The sequence below is a fragment of the Pinus tabuliformis genome, chromosome 5_2, assembly GCF_031772625.1.
Source record: "Pinus tabuliformis cultivar Carrire ecotype Pingquan chromosome 5_2, CPIR1, whole genome shotgun sequence".
In the NCBI taxonomy this organism is placed as follows: domain Eukaryota; kingdom Viridiplantae; phylum Streptophyta; class Pinopsida; order Pinales; family Pinaceae; genus Pinus; species Pinus tabuliformis.
Window position 1 is genome coordinate 176,219,116 of NC_142306.1, and position 22,421 is coordinate 176,241,536.

At 39.4% G+C, this 22,421-nt stretch overlaps 1 protein-coding gene across 10 annotated transcripts in view; it reads right to left on the minus strand.

The window, feature by feature from the left end:
• Positions 1 to 7,051: 7,051 nt before the first annotated feature.
• LOC149158109 (uncharacterized) overlaps positions 7,052 to 22,421 on the minus strand; it is a 136,766-nt gene continuing 121,396 nt past the window's right edge. For all 10 annotated transcript variants that reach the window (XM_089436125.1, XM_089436130.1, XM_089436128.1 and 7 more), the window contains 2 exons: positions 7,679 to 7,768; positions 7,052 to 7,475 (listed from right to left, as the gene is read on the minus strand). In XM_089436125.1, coding sequence (XP_089292251.1) covers positions 7,411 to 7,475; positions 7,679 to 7,768 — 155 coding nt within the window. In that variant the 3' untranslated portion in view covers positions 7,052 to 7,410. The remainder of the gene's footprint in view (positions 7,476 to 7,678; positions 7,769 to 22,421) is intronic.

Sequence of the window (22,421 nt, forward strand, 5' to 3'; positions counted from 1 at the left end):
TAGTGTGATCTCGGAAAATCAGAAACATTGAGAAAAATATTTAGTTTTTCGGCTAAAGCTAACTTTGAGCCGCAAGGTTCATTTTTTAAAATATCTAGTTTTTTGGCTAAAGCTAACTTCGAGCCGTAAGGTTCGTTTTCTTTGCATGTCCGTGTTGGGTTTTGTGTTTTGTGTTTTGTAGGGAAAAAGAGCTTTCTCAAGGCAAGCACGCAAACCAAGGCCCCCCCCTCTCTCTCTCTCTCTCTCTCTCTCTCTCTCTCTCAAATTTTTTGTATAGATCAATTGGTTCAAAGCTATTTTAAGAGAGTAGAGGTCTTGGGTTCAAGTCTCCATTTTGTGGGGGCGGATTTTTTCATTTCCGCACATTCGCGCACTTTGCTGGCAACTTCAACAAATTTTTTTCAAAAAGCCATAACTTCTTCATCCGGAAGCCTTTTTCATAGCCATTTTTTTAAAACAGCCTAATTTTTCGAGATCTATCCATTGGAACACTTACTTTCAACATCTTCAGCTTCAGTTTTTTAAAATGGAAAGTCCATGCCAAGTCATTCTTGACAGCACTAACTACTTCCAATGGATATCCTACATCGAAGATTTACTTAGAAGTAAAGGTCTCTACAGAATAGCCACAGACCAAGAGAAGAAACCCAAAGATGAAGACAAGGCTGCAAAATGGGAAAATAGACAAGACCAAGCACGTGGTTTGATAGGGATGTCTATTTCTCCTGATCTTAGATTCCATATTGCAAAACTTGAGACTCCTCATGAAGCATTGGAACAACTCACTAAAGTTTTTGGGATTAAAAATGAAATTAGAGCCCATCAACTTGAAAATGAGTTGCTTACATTGGATCCTAATAATTTTTCTTGCATTGAAGATTTCTTGTCCAAATTCAAGACCCTTAGATATCTCTTGGAAGGTGTTAAGGTTAAGAAAGAAGATAGTAACCTTATTTATTCCATCCTTACTAAGTTGGGACCAGCCTACTCTGTATTTGTTTCCACCTTCCATTCTACAAGGGAAGCTTTCATTTGTCAGGGAAAAGACTACAAGGCCCCTTCCTTTGACTCTTTTTGTGATTCTTTAATAAGAGAACAAGAAAAACTCTTGCACCTTGGTCTTCTTAATCTTGGAAACTCTTCCAAGAAAGCATTAGCCGCCCAGCAGCAACCAAATTCAAAGAATCCTAAGAAGTCATTTCCCAAAAAGAATGGTCCTAAACCAAACAAGGGTCCTAAGCAAACTCAGCCTCAAAATGAAAGATCATTTCAGCAAAATGATAGGACCAATAAAAACAAATGGAAGAAAACTAATAGACATTGTAACTTTTGTAATCGAGATGGCCACTTAGAATCTAAATGCTTTAAGAAGATGGAAGCCTTAGAAGCCGCAATGAAGAAACATAACATCCATGTGGAGCATTCTTCAACTTCATCTTCAGGAATGGCACTTTCTGCATGTCGCTGTCAATCATCTCAGTCTGGTTATGCATTAAATGTATCTTCTTCTTCTCATTCTCATGAGTGGCTCATTGATTCTGGAGCCTCTTATCACATGGCCAAAAACCAAGCCATGTTTTCTTCTTTAAATGATTGTAACACCAAAAATATATATGTTGGTGATGATAGATCTCTTAATGTTGTAGGGACTGGAACTGTTCATCTAGACAATGGTCAGTTTAATGATGTATTATGTGTTCCAACCTTATCCTGCAACCTTCTATCTGTATATCAGATAACTCATTCAGGTGAAGGTAAAATTGTTGAATTTTCACCTCATGATGTTGTAATCAAGGATCTGAGAGATCCTAAACAGATTCTAGCTACTGGTATTGCTGATGATTCCACAAGGTTGTATAAGTTTCACAACTTTGGGTCATCAAATCTTCCCTCAGTATTTGTTGCTCATAATGATGAAGTGAGCAAACTTTGGCATGAGCGATTTGGTCACTTAAACTATCGCTCCCTTCAGCATCTATGTAAAGAAAATATGGTGACAGGTCTTCCTATGGTATCTTGCAGAGATGGTGTTTGTTCCGGATGTGTACTCGGAAAACATCATCGGGACAGTTTTGAAAAACGTGCCTCTTGGCACGCCTCAGCCCCTTTACAGCTTGTGCACAGTGATTTATGTGGTCCACTTCCTGTTGCTTCATTCTCTGGCTGCAAGTATTTCTTAACTTTCATTGATGATTTCTCCAGACGCACTTGGGTATACTTCTTAAAACTCAAGAGCGAAGTATTTAACACATTTTTGGCCTTCAAAGCCTTTGTTGAAAAACAATCTGGACATCAAATTCTTAAGCTAAGAACTGATAATGGTGGAGAATATGTTAAAAACACATTCATCAACTTTTGCACCGAAAATGGAATTCAAATGCAACATACTGTTCCATACACTCCACAACAAAATGGTGTAGCTGAAAGGAAAAATCGCACCTTAAAGGAAATGGCTAATTGTATGCTGCAATCTAAAGGACTCAGTCTTAGTTTTTGGGCCGAAGCAATTAATTGTGCAAATTATATAATCAATCACACGCCTACTAAGGTTCTAAAGAATATCACTCCAGAAGAAGCTTGGAGTTCCATTAAACCAGATGTAAGTCACTTTCGTGTTTTTGGAAGTGAAGCATGGACCCATATTCCAAATGAAAAGCATAAAGCTTTAGAACCTAAGAGTGAGAAATGTACTTTTGTTGGATATTCTGAAGATGTAAAAGGTTATAGACTTATTCCATTTAAGTCCAAAAATGTTATCATTAGAAGAGATGTAAAATTTGATGAAAATAAATCGGCCTGCGAGCCTAGTCCGGCGGATGTGCCACCTCTTCCTATCTCTTCTACTTTTGAAAACATTTCTTCTTCAGATGATGAAAGTGAGGATGACAATCCTCCCCCACCTTCTCAGGATCCTCAACTTCCAAGATGGGTCCGTGCTACTCGGGATGCAGCAGGTGATCTTGCCGGTGATCCTACAGATCAGCGACGTACACGTTCTCAGTTTGAAAGAGCCTCTTCTTTACTGGCTCAAGCTCCAGTAAATCATGATCCTGACACTTTTGCAGAAGCTTCAGGCCATCCACATTGGGAAGCAGCTATGAATGAAGAATATCATTCATTGTTAACAAATGATACATGGGATCTTGTTCCTCTACCAAAAGGACGCAAACTTGTTAGATGTAAATGGGTTTACAGAACCAAGTATGGACCAAATGGGAAAGTTGATAAACATAAAGCTCGTCTTGTTGCTAAGGGCTTTTCACAGGTTGAAGGCATTGACTACACTGAAACCTTCTCCCCTGTTGCCAAAATGAACTCTATCCGCCTTGTTCTTTCCCTTGCTGCCTCTTTAAAATGGGAAGTCCATCAGATGGATGTTAAATCTGCCTTCTTGCATGGGGACTTGCATGAAGAAATCTATATGGAACAACCCATTGGCTTCATCCAAACAGACTACAGCCTTGTATGTCGACTTAAGAAATCTCTTTATGGTCTCAAGCAAGCTCCTCGGGCTTGGTATGCCAAAATGGATAGCTTTCTTTTAGAATCTGGCTTTTCTAGGTGTCATTCTGACAATACTGTCTACACCAAGAAAGTGGGCAACTCCCTTATCATCCTTGTTCTTTATGTTGATGATCTTATTCTTACTGGTAGTGATCCCAACCTTATAAACCATGTGAAGTCCAGCCTTAAAAAGAAATTTGAAATGACAGACTTAGGACACTTACACTATTTTCTCGGTCTTCAAGTCTTGCAATCCAAGGAGGGTATTTCCCTTTCCCAGTCCAAGTATGCTTGTGATATTCTTCGTCATTTTCACATGGAAGACTGTAAGCCAGCCCCTTCTCCCTTTCAGTCTGGAGTCAAACTTTCAGTCTCTTGTACTTCTCCTGAAGTTGATGCTACCTTATACCATCAACTTGTAGGAAAACTCTTGTATTTAACCCATACTCGTCCTGACCTTTCCTTTGTTGTTGGCCTTGTTGCTCGTTTTATGCAAAACCCCCGTGAAAGTCATTGGAAAGCAGCTAAAAGAATACTTCGTTATGTTCGAGGTACAGTACAGTTTGGGATTCATTACAGTGCCAAAGCAGCTCCTCTATTAGTTGGTTTCACTGATTCTGATTGGGCTGGTGACCCTGATGATCGGAAGTCTACTGCCGGTTATGTCTTCACTCTTGGTTCAGGACCTATTACATGGGCTTGTAAGAAACAGGCTGCCATTTCTCTTTCGTCAGCAGAAGCAGAGTATCGTGGTGCCGTGGAAGCTAGTAAGGAAGCCTTGTGGCTTCGTCAGATCCTATCAGAGTTTGGCTTTGAGCAGCAACATCCAACCACACTTTGGTGTGATAATCAAAGTGCCATTCAGCTATGCAAAGATCCAGTCCAGCATCAGCGCAGCAAACATATTGAACTACACATGCACTTCATCAGAAAGCTCATTCATGACCATGTTATTGAAGTGCAATATTGTTCAACAGATGATCAGGTTGCAGACATCTTCACAAAGGCTCTCACAGAGGCGAAGTTCACTAAACTTCGATATATGCTTGGAGTTCAGGAAGTTGTCACTAAGGGGGGATAGGCTCTAGTGCCTCCTTCCTTCTCCTATTGTGTCATATTTGTAAATCCTTCAATCCTATCCCAAGTTGTTCTTAAGGGGGGATGTTAGGATATTCCGACACATAGGAAATAGTTAAGTTCAACTTGGTCTAGTATAGAGTTAGGTAAAGTGTGTTTCTTTACCGTTGTACATTTTGTAACTTACAATCTGACGGTCACGATATGTAGTGATCCGACGGTTCACTCTCTCCTCGGTATTACCGACACTTGATCCGTGGCTTGACACCCGATTGGTCCATGAGTTCTATTTAAAGCGCATGGAGGGTCATTGTTCGGGTAATCCGTGCATGAGAGAAGCTTATGTAAATTTTCATTCTTTGATTAATAAATTGCCTGTAGTAGCCACGTTGGCGCAGGCTGTGGACTGTTTCCCTCTTTGAGGGTTTTAACCACGTCAAAAATATTGGTGTATTGATCTGTGATCTGGTTGTGAGCGGTGTCCTTTTGGTGTTCTTTCTGAGGAACTTACCCTGTAAATTCCTACACCTGTTCCCAACAGTCACAAACCCCTGCGAAGAAAAAACTAATCGGAGACTCAAAATCGGAAGTGTCTACTAAGGCAGAGGAATTGCCCAAACAGCTAAAAGTGGTCAGAATCTGGGCAAAATTTTTCAAAAAATCTTGCACTAGCATTGTTTGAATCATGTTTTTGATGGTAGAAATGGATTCAGCACCATCAAAAACCTCTAGGGCACCCAAAACCTTGAAGTTTGATAGTTGTAACCTGGATTTACAAAAATCGCTGCCGGATTTCATCAAAATCTTACCGGAATTATATGATTTTCAGGGCAAAAAAACAGTCCGGTTAAACTACGGCCTCAAAATCACCAAACAAGGTTATCCACCCAAAAAATCTGGCCTTGAAATAGGACAAAACATTCATCCTGCAAATAGCTCCAACAACTTAATTACTTTTTCAGACCTTTTAGCTTACAAACATAAAAATAAATATGATACTCTAAAGAATATCTTAGTCTCATTGCTTTTATTAGTCTGATAGATCTTGTTGGTCTTAAGAGAAAGTAATCATCATAATCATCATTTACATAGCAAAAGGGACTGAAAGATTCTAATAATGCATTTCATGAAATTGCTTTAACAGCATGTTGTAGGGAAGCACTCCCTCTGGTCTTAAGAGAAAGTAATCATCATAATCATCATTTACATAGCAAAAGGGACTGAAAGATTCTAATAATGCATTTCATGAAATTGCTTTAACAGCATGTTGTAGGGAAGCACTCCCTCTGTCAAGCCGCTTGACACAATATCAGAATATCAGTGTCAGACAGAAATGGTTAAAAAACAAGAGATCCGAAGAAAACAGGGGAGAAAAAGGGATTAGAAAAGTTTACTCAACAATACGATTTGTATGCCCAAAGAAATGCTTCAAATGTCTTCTAATGACAATATTGTAATTTATATTAAAAACTTTAGACTTTTCCAGTATAATAATTTTTCCAAGTTATTTGTAAGAAAATGTTGCTACACAAAGATAGTAAGCTCAAATGTACACATGATTGCCTAGCCACTAGCCACGTTAGGATCAAAAAGTACATATGCAGTCAAAATTCCTAGATATGCCGGCACTATGATACAGGAGGATCAGACAGAATTCACCCAATCCGGCTACACCAATGCTACTGTTACTGAGTCTGCAGGTCATAAGATGGAATCTTCTTAACGAAAGTCATTGTCTCTTCTTCCAGGCGAAGCGGGAGGATTATTTTCAATTTCTTTTCATATAATGTTTTATTAATCCTGTCAAACTGAAACTACCACAAATAAGACTGACAGCCATGAAATTTCAAAGTTGTCCTTGGGATCGGCTTAGAAAGTATATGCGACCAGTCCTTTAAGGCAGATAAATTGGATTATTGTCATTTGTATTGCTGGAATTGGCTGAATTAATCCGTTAGTAGTTACTTCCTCAGTTTATTTTTACAAAATTATGTGTATAAAGCATTCGCATGCCGGCCACAAAAGCAATATGTCAAACTAAATAAATGACCGGAAACTAATGAATGCAAAGCAAATGGCTATCAAAGTTCATTGACTTGTCAAACAGAACTTTCCTTCTCTTGCTTATGCGTGATTTTTGTTCCAAGTAAACGACAGAACAAATTAATCACTGGACAATGTTAATGGTTGCATCACTCTTACTTCTAGAACATCAACAAGATGTTTGTTCTTGACAAACAAATGCTGGGAGTTGTTGTTCTTTGCAAGTTAATCAGTCCACAATATTAATCTCTTAAGTTGCTGCTAATTTTCTTGATTTGAATATAAAAGAAGTCTATAATAATCCAAACACTAGATGATATAGCCACTTAATGACACTTTCTCAGAAAATGGGAATAAGTATGTATGCTTTCATTATAAAAACAAGAATATGTAACGCATTCACATAAATAAGAGCCTTTGTACATGATGAATTATAAAAATAAAGAGTATAATTAATCAAGCGTCCTATAAGTTTGATTTAAATACACCAGGGTCCACAGAGACAAAAAATAGAATGAACAAGCATACATTGTGAAAAATATTGTGCTAAACATTGATGGCTAGGCAATTTAAACAGCCAAGTTCTTCACATATCGTTTATATTGTATTGTAAGAAGGAGATCTGGAATCTGCCAGTGTTATTTACAAATCCTACACTTCACCTACTGCGATATCTGTTGCTTTAAGTAATTCAGCAATTGGTGAAGCTGTATTAACAATGTGTTTTCCTAAATTTGCAGAAATATAAATAATCAATCTTCAACCACTGACCAGAATAAGTACGTATTATCCTACCTTACCTTCGTCAGATTGATAAGGCTCCGTAATGGAATCAATAAAAAATTCCTCATCTGCAAAGACAAATGCCATTAAATTAGCATGCAATTTTAGCCATTAGTAAAAGTTTCCTAATCTCCAAAGAGAAACGTCATTAGACTAACATGCAGTTTTAACAACAAAACAAGGATACAAATAATTGCATCGTATTCAATTAACCCAGTTTTTTACTGGGTCTCTACCACTGAAGCTCAAGTGATATAATTATAAACCTCACCTATTTCGTCATTGTCTGGAGACTCCAGGAAAACTTCTGTATTATCTGGCAAAAATGGAGAACCAGAATAGCTTCCCAGAAGACCAAGATCTGCAGCAAATAAGCAAGTTAGAAGTGGGCATGTAAGAAACTGCATTTCGGAATTTTCAATCAGGGCAAGAAAGTAATTTAATAGCTATGCAGTGATAACAATAAGAGTGATGGCAATACATGATTTATATCAAAAAGATGTAGGTTTTCAACCAGCCCTTCAGATTCTTGCATATTGAGAATGTTTTTGAGGTAAAGTACTGATGTAAAAATGTCTCTAGAAGAAAGTCCTCAGAACTAGCTTATGTAAGAAGCATAATGCAGCTGTTACTGGAAACTCCATAGGAAAATAATGGGTCCCCCTCTCTGCAAATTGTACACTAAAAATGTCTTGGCAGTGCAGAGAAGGTGGAATCCTAGGAGATGCTGACAAAGGTAACATCATGGAGATTCAGCAACATAAAAGGAATGCCTAAAGAAGCAAAATCACTGTCCCACCATCCACGTAAATCCAAAGGTAGTGCAGAGTTAAGCATCGCAGAAAATGCACCCCAATCTGCAGATTGTATAGGCTACAGCCAAACCTGAAGCAGGAAGACAAGAATCAAAGGAGAAATGAAACTTATACTCTGTGTTATGCAGTTCTTCCTAGTAATCTTTTCAAAAAAAGACAAAAGGGGTCATAAATTTTACAGAGATCCAGGATTCACTTAAAAAGCTAGGATGTACATGACACTTTGGTCATTGAATTTCAACCCAGCTGAGAAAATGCATCATCCATTCTGGCTTAGGATAGACAGCCAAACTTGTCCATAGATTATTGGAGGGAGCAATTTTTACAAGAAATTGGGAATGCTGTTGGATTTTCAGTTTAAACTTTTGTATTATCCATTGAGAGAAGGATATCACCATTCATGAGATTACTTGAACCTGCACATGAAAAATGGCCTTCCAGAGTCCAACCTAGTCCTGTTAATTTCTATCTTGATACAGTAGTTGGGCTGCGGGCAAGAGAAATTTAGCTTTCAGATACATGTACCACGAGTATGGCCATTTGTGAGAATCTGGCCACCTAGGTAAGGATACGAATCCGCAACCAGTAGGGAATCAAATGGTTGGAAGGAAAAATCAAAGGAAGAGAAAATTTATACACAGCTAACACAAACCACCCACAGAAATTCTTTTTAAGTCTATAAAAACCTTGAAAAGAAGCAATGAAAACTAATGGATCATTCACAATGAGAGCATGTGGTTTGAGAGGTACAAGCCACAACATACATGGGAATTCATCCAGCTCCATGAAATTAACAGGGACTGTGTACAACCATGGGAGATTTGTTAGATTTTTCTGAACCCAGCACCCGCCATTTAATTTGAAGCAATAAATTACTGAATAAATGCACAGCTAGATTCCTAACAAACAATAATCAGTGAAGCAAATTTCGATCTGAATCAATATGAATCACAAACAGATTTCTGCCCAACAAATGAGTTCAGCATTAATAAAACTCAAAACTTACTTGGGCTCCCGTCCTGGGATAATGGCCCAATTGAGAAAATACAGATTACAATACTCTGGATCTGATCCAGCAGATCTACTCTCTCTTGCAGATCTGGATCTCCAGCCTCTCTGCACTCTCTCAGACCCAGCACATGCTCACTGACATTCTGTTGTCAATCATGTGCCGTTGTTGTGGCTTTGCCTCAACCCTTAGACTCAATTTATAATTTTTCTAAGCTAAAATCAACGTCCAAAATTAGCTCGTCAAGTTAACTGAAAATAAGTTACTTAACTTTAGTTAGCTTTCTTATCTTTAGCTTTCTTTATTTTAACTCAAGTACCAGTCATAAATTTAGCTTGTTTTACATGCATATCTCATACATGTCACATGCAATTAATCTGCATGTATGTAACTCACTTGCACACTCTGCATGTCGCTTGCAATCAACATGCAAACTCTGCATGAAGCATGCAATTCACATGCATGCCTTGCACGTCACATGCAAGCTTCTAAAGAGGCAAACCAAGGTCCTAGTCAAAACATGAGGCTAGAAATACCTGCCTGAGCTACAAAAATCAACACCCCTCTTAGCAAGGGAGACACTTCTGGAAGAACCTCCTCCACCTGGATCTATCTCCAATCCCATCACGTCATCCATTGTTGTAGCTGCTCCCTCTAAACTAGAATACTTCCCCGCTGCCTGCTTCGGAATCTACTTTGAAGACTTGTTTCTCCCAACCATGCTCCTAGGATCCTACTCCTAAGCATCCATCAATGTTAGCTTATACCAATTGGACTTGACAAATCTGAAAGAGGTCTCCTTCCCATCTTCCAGATTAGAATGCTGAGTCCTCGATATCAACTCAATCTTTAGCGTTTTCTACTCAATCTTTGTCACTAACATCGATCACCATCCAAGATCCCCTTAGATCTTCTTACAGGCTAGCCCTGTAAGCTATATAACTTACCCTTCCTGACACCAAGCTTGACTGTTGTGTCTTAGGTAGCTCCCTCTGAACGTATGAATACTTGTCCCTTTTAGAACTCAATATCATACCCTGCGTCCTCCAGAGCTGAGACTGAGAGCAAGTTCGTCTTCAACCATGGGACATATAACACTTATGCCACCTCCAAAGATCCTCCTGATTCCAGCTAGAATAGCATTTTGCCAACCCCTTTCACTGCAAGTATAGTTCTCATGCCCAACACTCACCAGCATGTCTGAATCCGTCTCTGAAACACTAAAGAACACATCCCTCATTCCCTTCATATGGCGATATGCTCCACTAACTACGAACCATGCATTGTTGTCCACAAACTGTGCACTTCTAACACTAGTGCCAGAAAGACAAGCAGCCACTAACGAGAACTCAAATTTTGCTGCAAAATCTTCAATTTTGGCAAGATGTTGCAACCTGTGCTTTTCCTTTGTCTTTCTTTTTGTTTGGACATTGGCTCACATAATGTCTTTTCATGTGACATGCAAAGCACTTGACTTTGCTCATATCCTTTCCATCCTAAGAAGATCATCCCTCACCTTTGTTCATCTTGGTAGCTCCCTTGCCCTCTCTTACATGACTTGAAAGATAAATGTTCTCCTCATCTCTTTCACCTTTTACCTGGTTGCCACGAAGAGCCTCCGCACGAGTCTCCTCCTAGTTGAAGTCATTGTTACCCACCAGCAGTGAGTGACCCCTATTGGAGAAATTTTCTCCTAGATTTGTTTTTAGCCGACAGCTATCAACCCTTGTGCAACCACCTGATAGCTTTCATGTGCTACTTTTCTCCACCACCTAAGCCATCCATTGTGTACCCTCGCTCATTTGTCATGGTCGAATGTTTGAAGGTGGGCCATCCAACCCTGAAGGTATGATTTTTCATTATGTAATTGGGTGTTTATGCTTGTTTTCCTTGGGCACACTTGGGCATGGATTACTAGGAGACTTGGAAGAAGGAAGGGCTTCAACTATACTCTTGTTCCCTCACCTCAACTAGAGGGTTAATCTTGTATCCTAGTCTCATGGGATCTCCTCTATTGGCTATTAGCTTTAGGAGTGGCACTACATGGGAAACCCTAATTTTGGTTTTGCAGTCCCGCTTCCCCATACCATATATCTCACTCCCCTCCGCTCATTACAAGCTCTTTTAATATTTTCCACATTTGGGTCCATATTTGTCCATTGGGTTCAAAAGGTGTTAACCTCCCCTTCCCCTTGTCCACACCTTGGGTCGGGCCTGGAACGATGCCTCGGAGGTTCATGAAGCTTAAAAATAAAAGATAAAAGCATAATATGGCCACATACAACAAGAAATGTACCACAAAATGCAAAAGATGGCGAGGGCAATAAAATTTAGCACGTGAGCAAAAGCCAAACATGAGCTCTACCCCCTGTTGGACACCTAATCCTCAATGGGTTAGTGTGGAAGCTGAATAGACTAAGTAGTCCAAGAGACCTTGGGAAGTGAAACCCAACGGTCACATATTGTACTATAAATGTAAATCATTTGTTAATAAAAATTGTACTCACATGATTTATCTTTCATATTTCTCTCGCTCCCCATGTGTGTTTAACATGGTATCAGAGCAGGGGTATTCCTGCCCTGCATAATTAATTTGAGCCATTTGTTTTATGGCCTTTCTGTGCAGTTTATTTCTGCCATGAAATTCATGAATATTTCTTCAGCTCAATTTTAGCTGCAACCTGATTATACTGCTGCTGGCATCTGCTTTCCATATAGAAGCACCTCCATACCCCTGACAATGCCTACGCTGCTCCTCCATATAATTAGTTGCTCCTAACACTGCATGTGCTCTGTCCTGGCCTCTGCCTCTGCCTTATTCCCCTCTGTCCTGAAATAACCTACCTCTGCCAGCGCTGCACATCTGTCCATACTGTCAATTTTTATAGCACTATCATTTCCTGTTTTAGCGTTGAGGCTGACATGGAATCAAAGTAAAGCAGAGATACACCACCATCGATGAAGGTCCAGCTCCTGGTATGCGGTATTGAATCATATTAACACTTGGAATCATGTGTTGAATGCGTTTTGAATATTAACGCTGTGGTATTGAATGCGTTATTGAATGGCTGTTGAAATGTTGTGCGTTGTGCGTTAGAATGGTATATGCGTTGAAACTGACATGGTATGCGTTGAAACTGACTTTGGTATATGCGTTGTTCAAATGTCATGTTGAATGCGTTTGAATTGTTGTGTGGTATCAACATTTTAACACAGCGTTTGAATATGTTGAATGCGGTATGTATAGAATGGTATTAACGTTGCGTTTCCTACCATGGTAACTGTTGAATGTGGTATGGAAGTGGTATCGACATTTGAATGGTGTTGAACTATACAGCGCTCTGTTGGTGTTGAATAATATTAACGTTGTGCGTTATATCAGAGTTTGTCTTTGCGTTGAACTACAGTGGTATATGCGTTGAATGGTCCAGCGTATATATTGAATGGTATATATTGAATGGTTTCCATTTGAATGCCGAGACTTTGCCTGGGCGGTACGTCCTTTGGCGATCACGGTGGGACTTTTCGTGTTTTTCGTGTGGTTTTTTTCGTGTTTGGAGACCACATTCTGCAGATGGCGATGCAATACTGTCTGGATGGCAGTGGAATACGAAGACAACCATTCTTTTAATGAAAGAGATGAATCGAGCAGAGGGAAGCTTTGAATTTTGTTCCTGTACATAGACGACATGCATTTATGCTTGTAAGATAGACCAAGGTTTCCTGAATAAAGATGGACAACGAAGTGATATGCCGGAAGGTGCGATCCAGAATTGATAAAAGATTGATGCAATAAATCTGAATTGATAGCATGGACGGAAGTGTTGAAGACGCAGTTAATGCCGAAGTATTTGTAAAGAGGTTGCAAGCGGAATGTTCAAAAATGGATGCAGGTTTGAAAAGAATTGCATGGGCCAGATTGTCCATCGTGGAGGGTTGGCCCTGCATCAATTTTGGTAACTACTAGTCCATTTTAAAGAACCCGGTTCCGGGAACTGGTTGATGATTAAATGACATACAGTGAAGTTGATACACTCTTCTTTTCAGTATATGCTCTTTGATGTCTTATGCTGGTCTTTGAATGATGCGTTCATATGGTGAATTGAATGTTGTTTAGTGCATTGTTGGAGGCATATATTTTGCATGTGTGTTGATCTTATTATATATTGAATGAACTTTATCAATCATTGATTTAAAAGGAGGATATATTTTTGAATGGTTGGTAATGTTTCACATACATGATGGGCTTATAATATAAAGCGCGCACGGCACACACAATGTTATATATGACAAAGTTTTTATGACAGTGGTAGCATAGTTATGGTATATGAATGGCATAGCTAAATTCTAGTCCTGCTCCGGTTTTGGATGGTTTTAATACACTGTTGCTTTCATACATATGCTGGAGCCTGGTATTATTAATATGATGTATGCTCGCTGGTTCTAAAGTTGATATCAAATTAAAATTTTGAAGTTCTTCCACAAGTATTTGTCCAGCATATTATATATTTACATGAACCAACAACAAGGAATGCACCACCTGTGCTGAACGTAGCTGTGATACCCTTCAGCGTGGAGTTTATTCTGACATTGTGGGCGCCACGAAATACTGTACTGTTGACTAATATAAGCCAGAGGACCAGCACTATATAGTTTGCTAAGTATTTGGACATGTAAGGAGGTCTATCACTGTTGTTTCAGCGTGCTAGAGATTCATTCCAATGCCCATGACATGGTGTTATAATTATTGAAGTTTTGATAGCCATCATTTCTGATTTGAAAGTGAAGGAGTACTTGAAGGATCCAAGCAAGTTTGCAGTTGTTGCTGCTCCAATTGTGGCATTGTATTTAAAACCCATTATAGTTTCTGTCTACATATATATACATTGATTCCCTGATTCATTTGCTGCACATTTATACAAGATATCGCTGTGTACTGTGAGTGGATATTACTTTTCTGCATTAAGTAATAATTGTGATCAGTTTTTAAGGTGTAAATCTGACATTGAAGAAAAATGGCCAGAATCAGTGAAGTATTAGAGTTCATGAAAACTCTTATACAATCTACTGTTGATGACACATTACAAATCAGCATAGGATCTCACTCAGAAATTCAGACATGTCTACAAAATGCACAGGAAAAGATTGATTTTTTACAGCTTGAATCTCAATTCCAGCAAGAAGAATTACTGCAGTGGAGTCATCATTCTGAACCTATTTCTGTTCAGAAAATTGAAACAGACTCCCATAAACAGCAAGACATTAATGTTGCAAATTCAGTGCCTAATACAACAACAGATTTACATGCAGATGCAGAAACTCAGTGTGCACTTCCCAAGCCCATCATGAGACCTTGGGAACAGCTTGTCCACAACAAGCACAGAACTGGTCTTGGATATGACAAGGACTTGTCCTTTCATATTCCAGACTACTCAAAGCCCATTCAGTTTCAGAGTGCTGGATTCATTCATGACAGTTCACCTGCTCCTCATGACAGTTCAGCTTTAGTTGTTCCAGATTCTGCCCCTCTTCCACAACAACAACAACAACAACAATAACAGATCGTGAAATGCCAACATTGTGACCAAGTTGGCCATTTGAAAGATCACTGTTTTGATCTTAATCCATGTAAGTACTGTCATAAAACCAGTGATTCTTCACACAGATGCTTCATAAATAAACGTCCTGCAAGAATAAAGATTCATCTTGGATCGATCGCTTCTTGGCAATGGGCATCAACAGCCAAGAAGATATTCCAAACACATGTCAGAACTTGTTCCAGAGTATTGAACAATCTTGCAGTTGAGTTTTCTCCATCATCTCACCTTGTATCTGACAGGGGGGGAAATGATGGTCATCTACAAGCTTCAAAGCCACATCAATCAAGCCTGAGCCACAACCTGCCACACCAGTTTCAGAGTTGTAGCCAGAGACAAAGATGCCCGTGAACATGCCTTCAGTTGGCAATCTGGGACACTTCCTCTAGCAGAAGACTTCAGCTTCTTGCCAGCTTTGGAAGAATTCCAGGAACAAAATTGGGGACACTTCCTCTAGCATAAGACTCCAGCTTCTTGCCAGTTTTGGAAGAGTTCCAGGAATTGCATTAAGCATTCCAGAGTTGTTGGTCATCCTTAAACCATCACAGGTTGAGACTTCCCTTTTTAGGTTAAAGTTTTCCCTTTTATACGAGGTGAGACCTCCCTTTCATGGTTGAAGGTTTCCCTCTTCAAAACAATAGGAGCACTTCCCCTAGCAGAAGACTTCAACTTCTTGCCAGTATTGGAAGAGTTCCGGGAACTGCACTAAGCGTTCCAGTGTTGGTGGTCATCCTTAAACCACCGCCCTTTATACCAACATTTCAGAGAGCACATTCAGCCTAGTGCTGCCATGCATTTTTGCACATTTTGTATTACAGCTCTCTTCTTGGACTCATACATAACCCTTCGGATTAACTGGGGGAATGTTGGACACCTAATCCTCAATGGGTTAGTGTGGAAGCTGAATAGACTAAGTAGTCCAAGAGACCTTGGGATGTGAAACCCAACGGTCACATATTGTACTATAAATGTAAATCATTTGTTAATAAAAATTGTACTCACATGATTTAACTTTCATATTTCTCTCGCTCCCCATGTGTGTTTAACACCCCCTATCATTATGGCCATCACGCTAGTTCCTAAGGCCCCTCTGAGTGCCCCTTGCATCATTAAGGAACCCATGAATGTCACAACCCCTGGTGGGCAATGTACTGCCCCACCTTCAGGGGGTAATCATTGTTATATCTTACACATCATGCTCTCATCCCCTTCAGCCCCGAGCAATAAAATGAAGAAAAATCAATAAAAGGCAAAAAGAAAATGAAGAAGGGTGGAAAAATAAAGGTCAAGTAACTCGTGCACCACGATTGCTCCCTCCTACATTCATATACCCAAGGTGTGAGCTTCCCTCATCATAGCTACCCTTGTACCATGGCATGTGGCTTGGAGCCTTCCCTTTGTCCCCACTTCGTTCCATCACTATTTCACATGACACCTGCCATTTGAAGGGTGTACCTTGGACCTATCATTCCCTTAAAGGTTGAAACCACCTAATAGGGTCCTTCATTAACCACTCCTACTCAGGAAGGTAACACGAGTACATGTTCAAAGCCCCAAATTTGGAAGGGAAACCCAATATGAAGTGTCCATCTTTGCCCTTGATTAACAAGCTTATTTACTCAATTGCACTAATTAATCATTGTATTGGAAGATGAGGAGACGCATTGGATCTTGTACAGGATTGCAAGTGGGTTTTCATCTTGGACTTGGCCTCCCTATATGTGATCCAAGCCCTCTAGAGGAACACATTGGCATTTGTAGAGTGAGCGTTGAGAGCCATGGGCCTCCATCCTTGCAGAGCATTGGTTGTCACACTATGGGCTTCTCCAACACCACCATTTGCTTGCTTGTGCCCCATTGACTCAGAGATGATGATGCACTTAGAACATGTTGCCCCAACCGGCTACACATTGCACCCGACATTGGTAGTTGATCTGGAGCCCACGAGAGGTTATGTCTTTCCTAGGGAGACATGGGAGGGCATGTGTCATCTTCTAGCCCTCATTAATGGAGCATCGACTTGATATTGAGCCACTTAGGGACCCATGAGACCGGTTTGGAGCCCATGTAGCCCAAATAGGGGTTTGGAGATCTTTTGCAGCATATGGAGGGCATCCCCCTTTCTTCATGATTTTTGAGGTCCTCTCTCACATTTTTAGCCCATGAGGCCTCAACGTTACACCTCTAGGCCTCCACACATGCATGACGTCAGCCTTGCATGGGCTTAAGAGAGCAATTCGATTTAATTTTTGAGCAATCATGTTTGGTTTGTAACCATGGGTGGGTTACTTCGCATATTAGGCAAATAGAGGGTCTTTGTCTTTCATAATTTGAACTCTTAACACTTGTATAAATAGGAGAGACCTAGTCTCTTCCTAGCATCATCACTTGGATTTTGATATCTCTCTTGAGAATTTCGGACTTGCAATTTGAGGATGAATTTGGATGATTTGGATGAATTTTGATGTTTGGATAATTTCACTATCTCTCTTTGAGCTTCTTTTTGGCATTGTGATGGATGGATATGTTCTTCATTGTCTTGTAAGAGTTATTTAAAGTTTGTATCTTTGATTTTGATGACTGTCTAATGCACGGAATATTATATCATGGTTATTAATGTGCCCTAATTGTTGAAATATTTTCTAAAAATTGTAACTATTGGAAAATTTTGCATGTATTACTCATAGATGATGAATGAATGAATTTTCCTAGGGGATTTGTTGCATATGTATCCTTGAAACTCCATTAACAATTGTCATCGAAGTATAAATATCTAGAAGTGTTGTGTAGTTGCTTCATTAAGGGTAGAGAAGCTACTTCTAGGCCTCCTTGAAGAGCGAGTTGCCATATCGAGATTATCTTTGACTCTAATTCTCCCAATTGTTAGGCACTGGTCTCATCCCTTTGAAGATAAGGAGGCCTCTCTAGGGCATGGTGCAAAATCCATTAGAGGAGGATGTTTTGAATTTCGTCTGGATAGACTTTTCCTAGTGTTTCCTCTAGTAATCCTCAAGTTTTAGTGGATTTCCAATTGGTGGAATCTCCAGAAATTTGATGCCCTAGTTATCACACCAAGAGGGAACCCTAGAAGTTAATCTTTCAACTTGGGGATTCTTTGAAGCCATGTGTTTAGTACTCATTGGAGTAGATCATTAATCACCTTTTCTCTTGTCTAACTTGACCTTGGATGAACTCATATCTCGCTAAATATCTCAGCCCTAGGTCTTGGGTAGCCTTACTAGCTCCTCCCAAAGCTCACACATTTGTTGAATCTTTCCATTGAATGAGCCACCTTCCCTCACTTCAAACCTATTATAGATACATATCTATCACAAGTAATTCACATTGGGACTCCTCCCGGCGATGAAAATCTGAGAAGAGTAGGGGACTTAAGCTATGGTGACAGTGGGCCTTTGTCCCATGCGTTTTTGTGCCCTCTAGCTCCTACCTCTTTACAAGGCCTGCTAGTTTGTACAGCGACAATCATCCCACAACCTATCCAAAGTTGGGAGCTTCTCTCGTGCCACAACTCCTTTAACGAAGGCACCCCATTGCTCTGTGAACCTGTGCAGATGCCCTTACCAGTTTTGAGTAAGACACTTACCCCCTACTACAGTTTGCAATAGGGTCATCTTGTACTTGAGATATTCTAGTGAGATAAGAAAAATTGTTTCATTCTTGGACATCTAGGTGCCAATGAGTCTCTCTCTTAACACCATCTTCTGGCTCTCGTTGTTGCTTTGGTATAACTTAGTCAATGCCTTCCATATTTCTCTGGTTGTTTTCTTCCCGGACATATGAGGGATAATATGGTCCATTATCCTTCACTTTGTCCAAGATAATCCTCCTAGCTTTCACGTCCTTCTTATTCTGGGTAGCCAGAAGGGTTGCATCAATAGGAGGAATCTGAGTTTCTCTACAATCTCCTAGATCTCGTTCTTCTCTAACTTTTGAATTTTCTACAAAATGCACAGTAGAAACCAATCTACCAATGTGATAATTACTACCTAATGACCTTCAAACAATTTATCTCATGCCAATGATATCATTGAGCAATTATACACAGAAAATCTCAACAGTAAATGCAGCGGAAACAATTAAGATGATAAAGAGATAGCCATGGCAATAGAGACGGTATTTTTACCCTAGGAAACCCAAACTTAGGAGAAAACCTAGCAACTTTTCTTAAGAGAAATTATTCTTTAGCAAGGTTTAAAAATCAATAATTTGTCTAGAAATTTGTGCCAATACCCAATTCAAAATAGCAAACAAATCTGGTAAAACTCTAGCAAGTCAAGGCTAATCAAACTACCCAAAATTTGAAGTTAAACCAGCCTAGTCAAACTCAGACCTACGGTTAGCTCTGTGGTCAAATTCGGCCATGTGACTCCTACAATTGACTGCAACCAAATTCGACCCTCTACAACCATATTATTCAAAACCGGTTGATTCAAACCGTAAACTGGTCAAACTGATCGATTCATTAGCCCAAGCCATCAAACTAGTTGAAAAATCAGTTGGCCCCACTAGTGTTTTGGTCTAATTGGTTGTAAATCGACCAGTTTATGACGAAACCGGACAGCTTTCCCATAAACCAACCGATTCCATCATAAACTGGTAAGTTTATTGTCAGGTCGACCCCGGACCGCACGAACACCTATTTCTCGGTTTTGCAATGGTTTTGAGGGAAACTAGGGATTGTTTCCCTCCAAAAACAACCCCTCCAAGCCAATAAAAAGATGTCTCCCCTCTCATTTGCCACACACATCTCATTTAAAGTTTTTGTGAGCTTCATTGGGAGTTTTGAGAGTGTTGCGTTTTTGCTGGAGTAGTCATCTTGGAGGTTTGGACTTGGACTTGAAACTACTCTGGAGCTAGTTTGAAGTTGTTAGTGGAGTTGGTATCTTCAAGAGGAAGCTAAGAGAGCTAGTTTGCATTTCTAGGTAAGGATTTTCACTTGAAAAAAATCCATATTTCATTGTTGTTCATGTATTATATTTTTTTAAGTGTTCTATCAAATTTCAACTGTTAGTTTTCAAGTCTTAAATTTTGTAGGCTAAATATGCACCATTTTTTATCCAAATTTATCTTAGGTTTTCCAGTTTACTTGGTCACAATTTTTTTTTAATTTACAGATTTATTTCATTTGCAAATTTCAAATTTTTCTAACCACCATGCCTCCAAAAGCCAAGGACACTGCATGCGCTCATTGTGATATGATTGATGGAAAAATGATCTGCAAATTTTGCAATAAATCTATTGGAGGGGGTATTCTCAGGTTGAAACAACACTTGGCTGGGATAAGAGGCCAAGTAAAGCCATGTCAAGCACCAAAGGAAGTGATGGGAGATATTAGTGTTGAGCAATCAATGCATGTAGTTATTAGGGTTTTGATTCCTCTTTTCTTGATAATTACTTGTGATTTGTGTTGACTTCTTTACTTTTTATTATATTATCTTTCATCAAGCAATTATCAAATAAAAAATGCATGTAGATCAAAAGAACAAGAGACACAAGATGTAGGCACTTAGCCAGGGCAAAACCCCTCTCTAGGGGAAAACCCAATCAAGTTTTTCTTCTATAATCGAACCAAGTCAAAGTGAGACAATCAAAGACCTTTGACCAAGGCAAAGACCTCCTCCAATCACCAAGTCAACCCTCCTTCAAAGTAGACAAATACTGTCAAAGTCAACAAGAATCACTTCCTTCAAAACTACTTTAATCTAGAATTTTGACCCCCCTACAACTCTGAATTTCGGACCTGCAGTTACTACAGAAATTTCAGCTTGTGCAACTTACCCAAAAACCCTAGAAAACTCACATGTGTGAGAGATAAGATGTCCCAAAACTTTGATTTTTGTCCTTCGTTTGATTTGACCATCTTGTCCTTAACTTCACACTTCTTTTTCTCTTCCTCCACTGCAAATCGAACTTGTTGATGGATTTATGCCAAATAGGTCGAGCTCTTCTTCTATTTATACTGCTTCCACAGGGTCGAATAGCCCCAATCTGGGCCGACTTCATCAAGGTAGGGCCAACTTGGTGAGGAGGTGAAAAATAATTGTTTTGACTCAAAAATAATTTTCTTTACATGATACAAAAGCCCAAGAAGGGTCTAATAAATGTGACAATGACTCTTAAGACTCAAGGGAAACCCTAGAAGCCTACAATGGAGGCTTTGACCTAATAAATAAATAAAATGAGCATGAAACCCATGCTTCAAAATAATTTTCTTTTTCTTCTTTTTCAATTTTACAATAAATACATAATGATAAAGTACAATAACAATTATGAAGACCGACCATAGTTACATTTTCAACACTCCCTCTTAACTAGGGAGGTATTCATAATTGTACAAATAGGTACAAGGATGAACTCAAATTGACATGTTCACAGAAGAGTATCAGCATACGCAATGCTAGGGATACCCTAACTACCAAGGTATCCTCCCAACAAGGACTAAGGTGTCATCAAGGCAACTGCCTCTATAGGTACCATCAGGCTACAACCCCAGTATCAATCCAACAAGATATAGATACCACCTAGGCCTTCATGCCCTGACACCAACCCTCACAGGGATCCAAGTATCATCAACAAGGTCAACACTAAACCAAAGATCCATAAGACCAAGATACTCTCCCACACCAAGATCCGGACATCATCAAGGCCAAACAACAATTGAGATCTCAATATTAACCAGGACAAGATGTCCTTCCAAGTATCATCATACGGGTAGTTTTATGGTACTCATCTCTCCCTCTCAACCAAATCAAAGATATCCACCAATCCAAGCATGTTTCTAAAATATACAAACTTCTTGTTGGGGAGAGATTTTGTCAACACATCAGCTACTTGTTCATCTGTTAGAACATACTGTAGCTTCACGACCCCATCTTGTACTAAACTCCTAATGTAGTGGTACTTATTATTAATATGCTTAGTTTTGGCATGGAACACGAGGTCTTTAGACATTTTGATGTTGCTTTGATTATCACAATTTATAATTGTGGGATCCAAGGGTCCTCCAAACAAATCTGACAAAAACTTCCTAAGCCAAACCGCTTCTTTTCCAACTTCACAAGCAGCAACATATTCAGTCTCAGCATTACTTAAAGCAACCGAATATTGTTTACGACTCATCCAATAAATCATTGCAGATCCTAGACTAAAACAACCACCTGTAGTGCTTCTCCCATCTTTCTCACTGCGATCAACAATCAGAATCGATGAAACCTGTTAATCGGATTTCTTTTCCATCATACTTTAGACATTCATGAATAGTCCCACACAAATATATCAAAATATGCTTGGCAATTATCCAATGATCATGATGTGGCTCCAACTGAAATTGAATTAATACAGTCACTGCATAACATATATCGGGTCTAGTATTCACCAAATACATTAATGAGCCAACCAACTGACAATAACATGTGGGATCCACAAGGCTAACATCTGAACTTCTCAATTTCTTTAAATTCGATCATTGGAGTTTTCATAGGCCTGGAATCCATCATACCAAACTTTTGTATAATTTTGATGATATACTTGCCTTGAACAAGATAGATTTCTTCGGGTTTCTACCAAACTTCC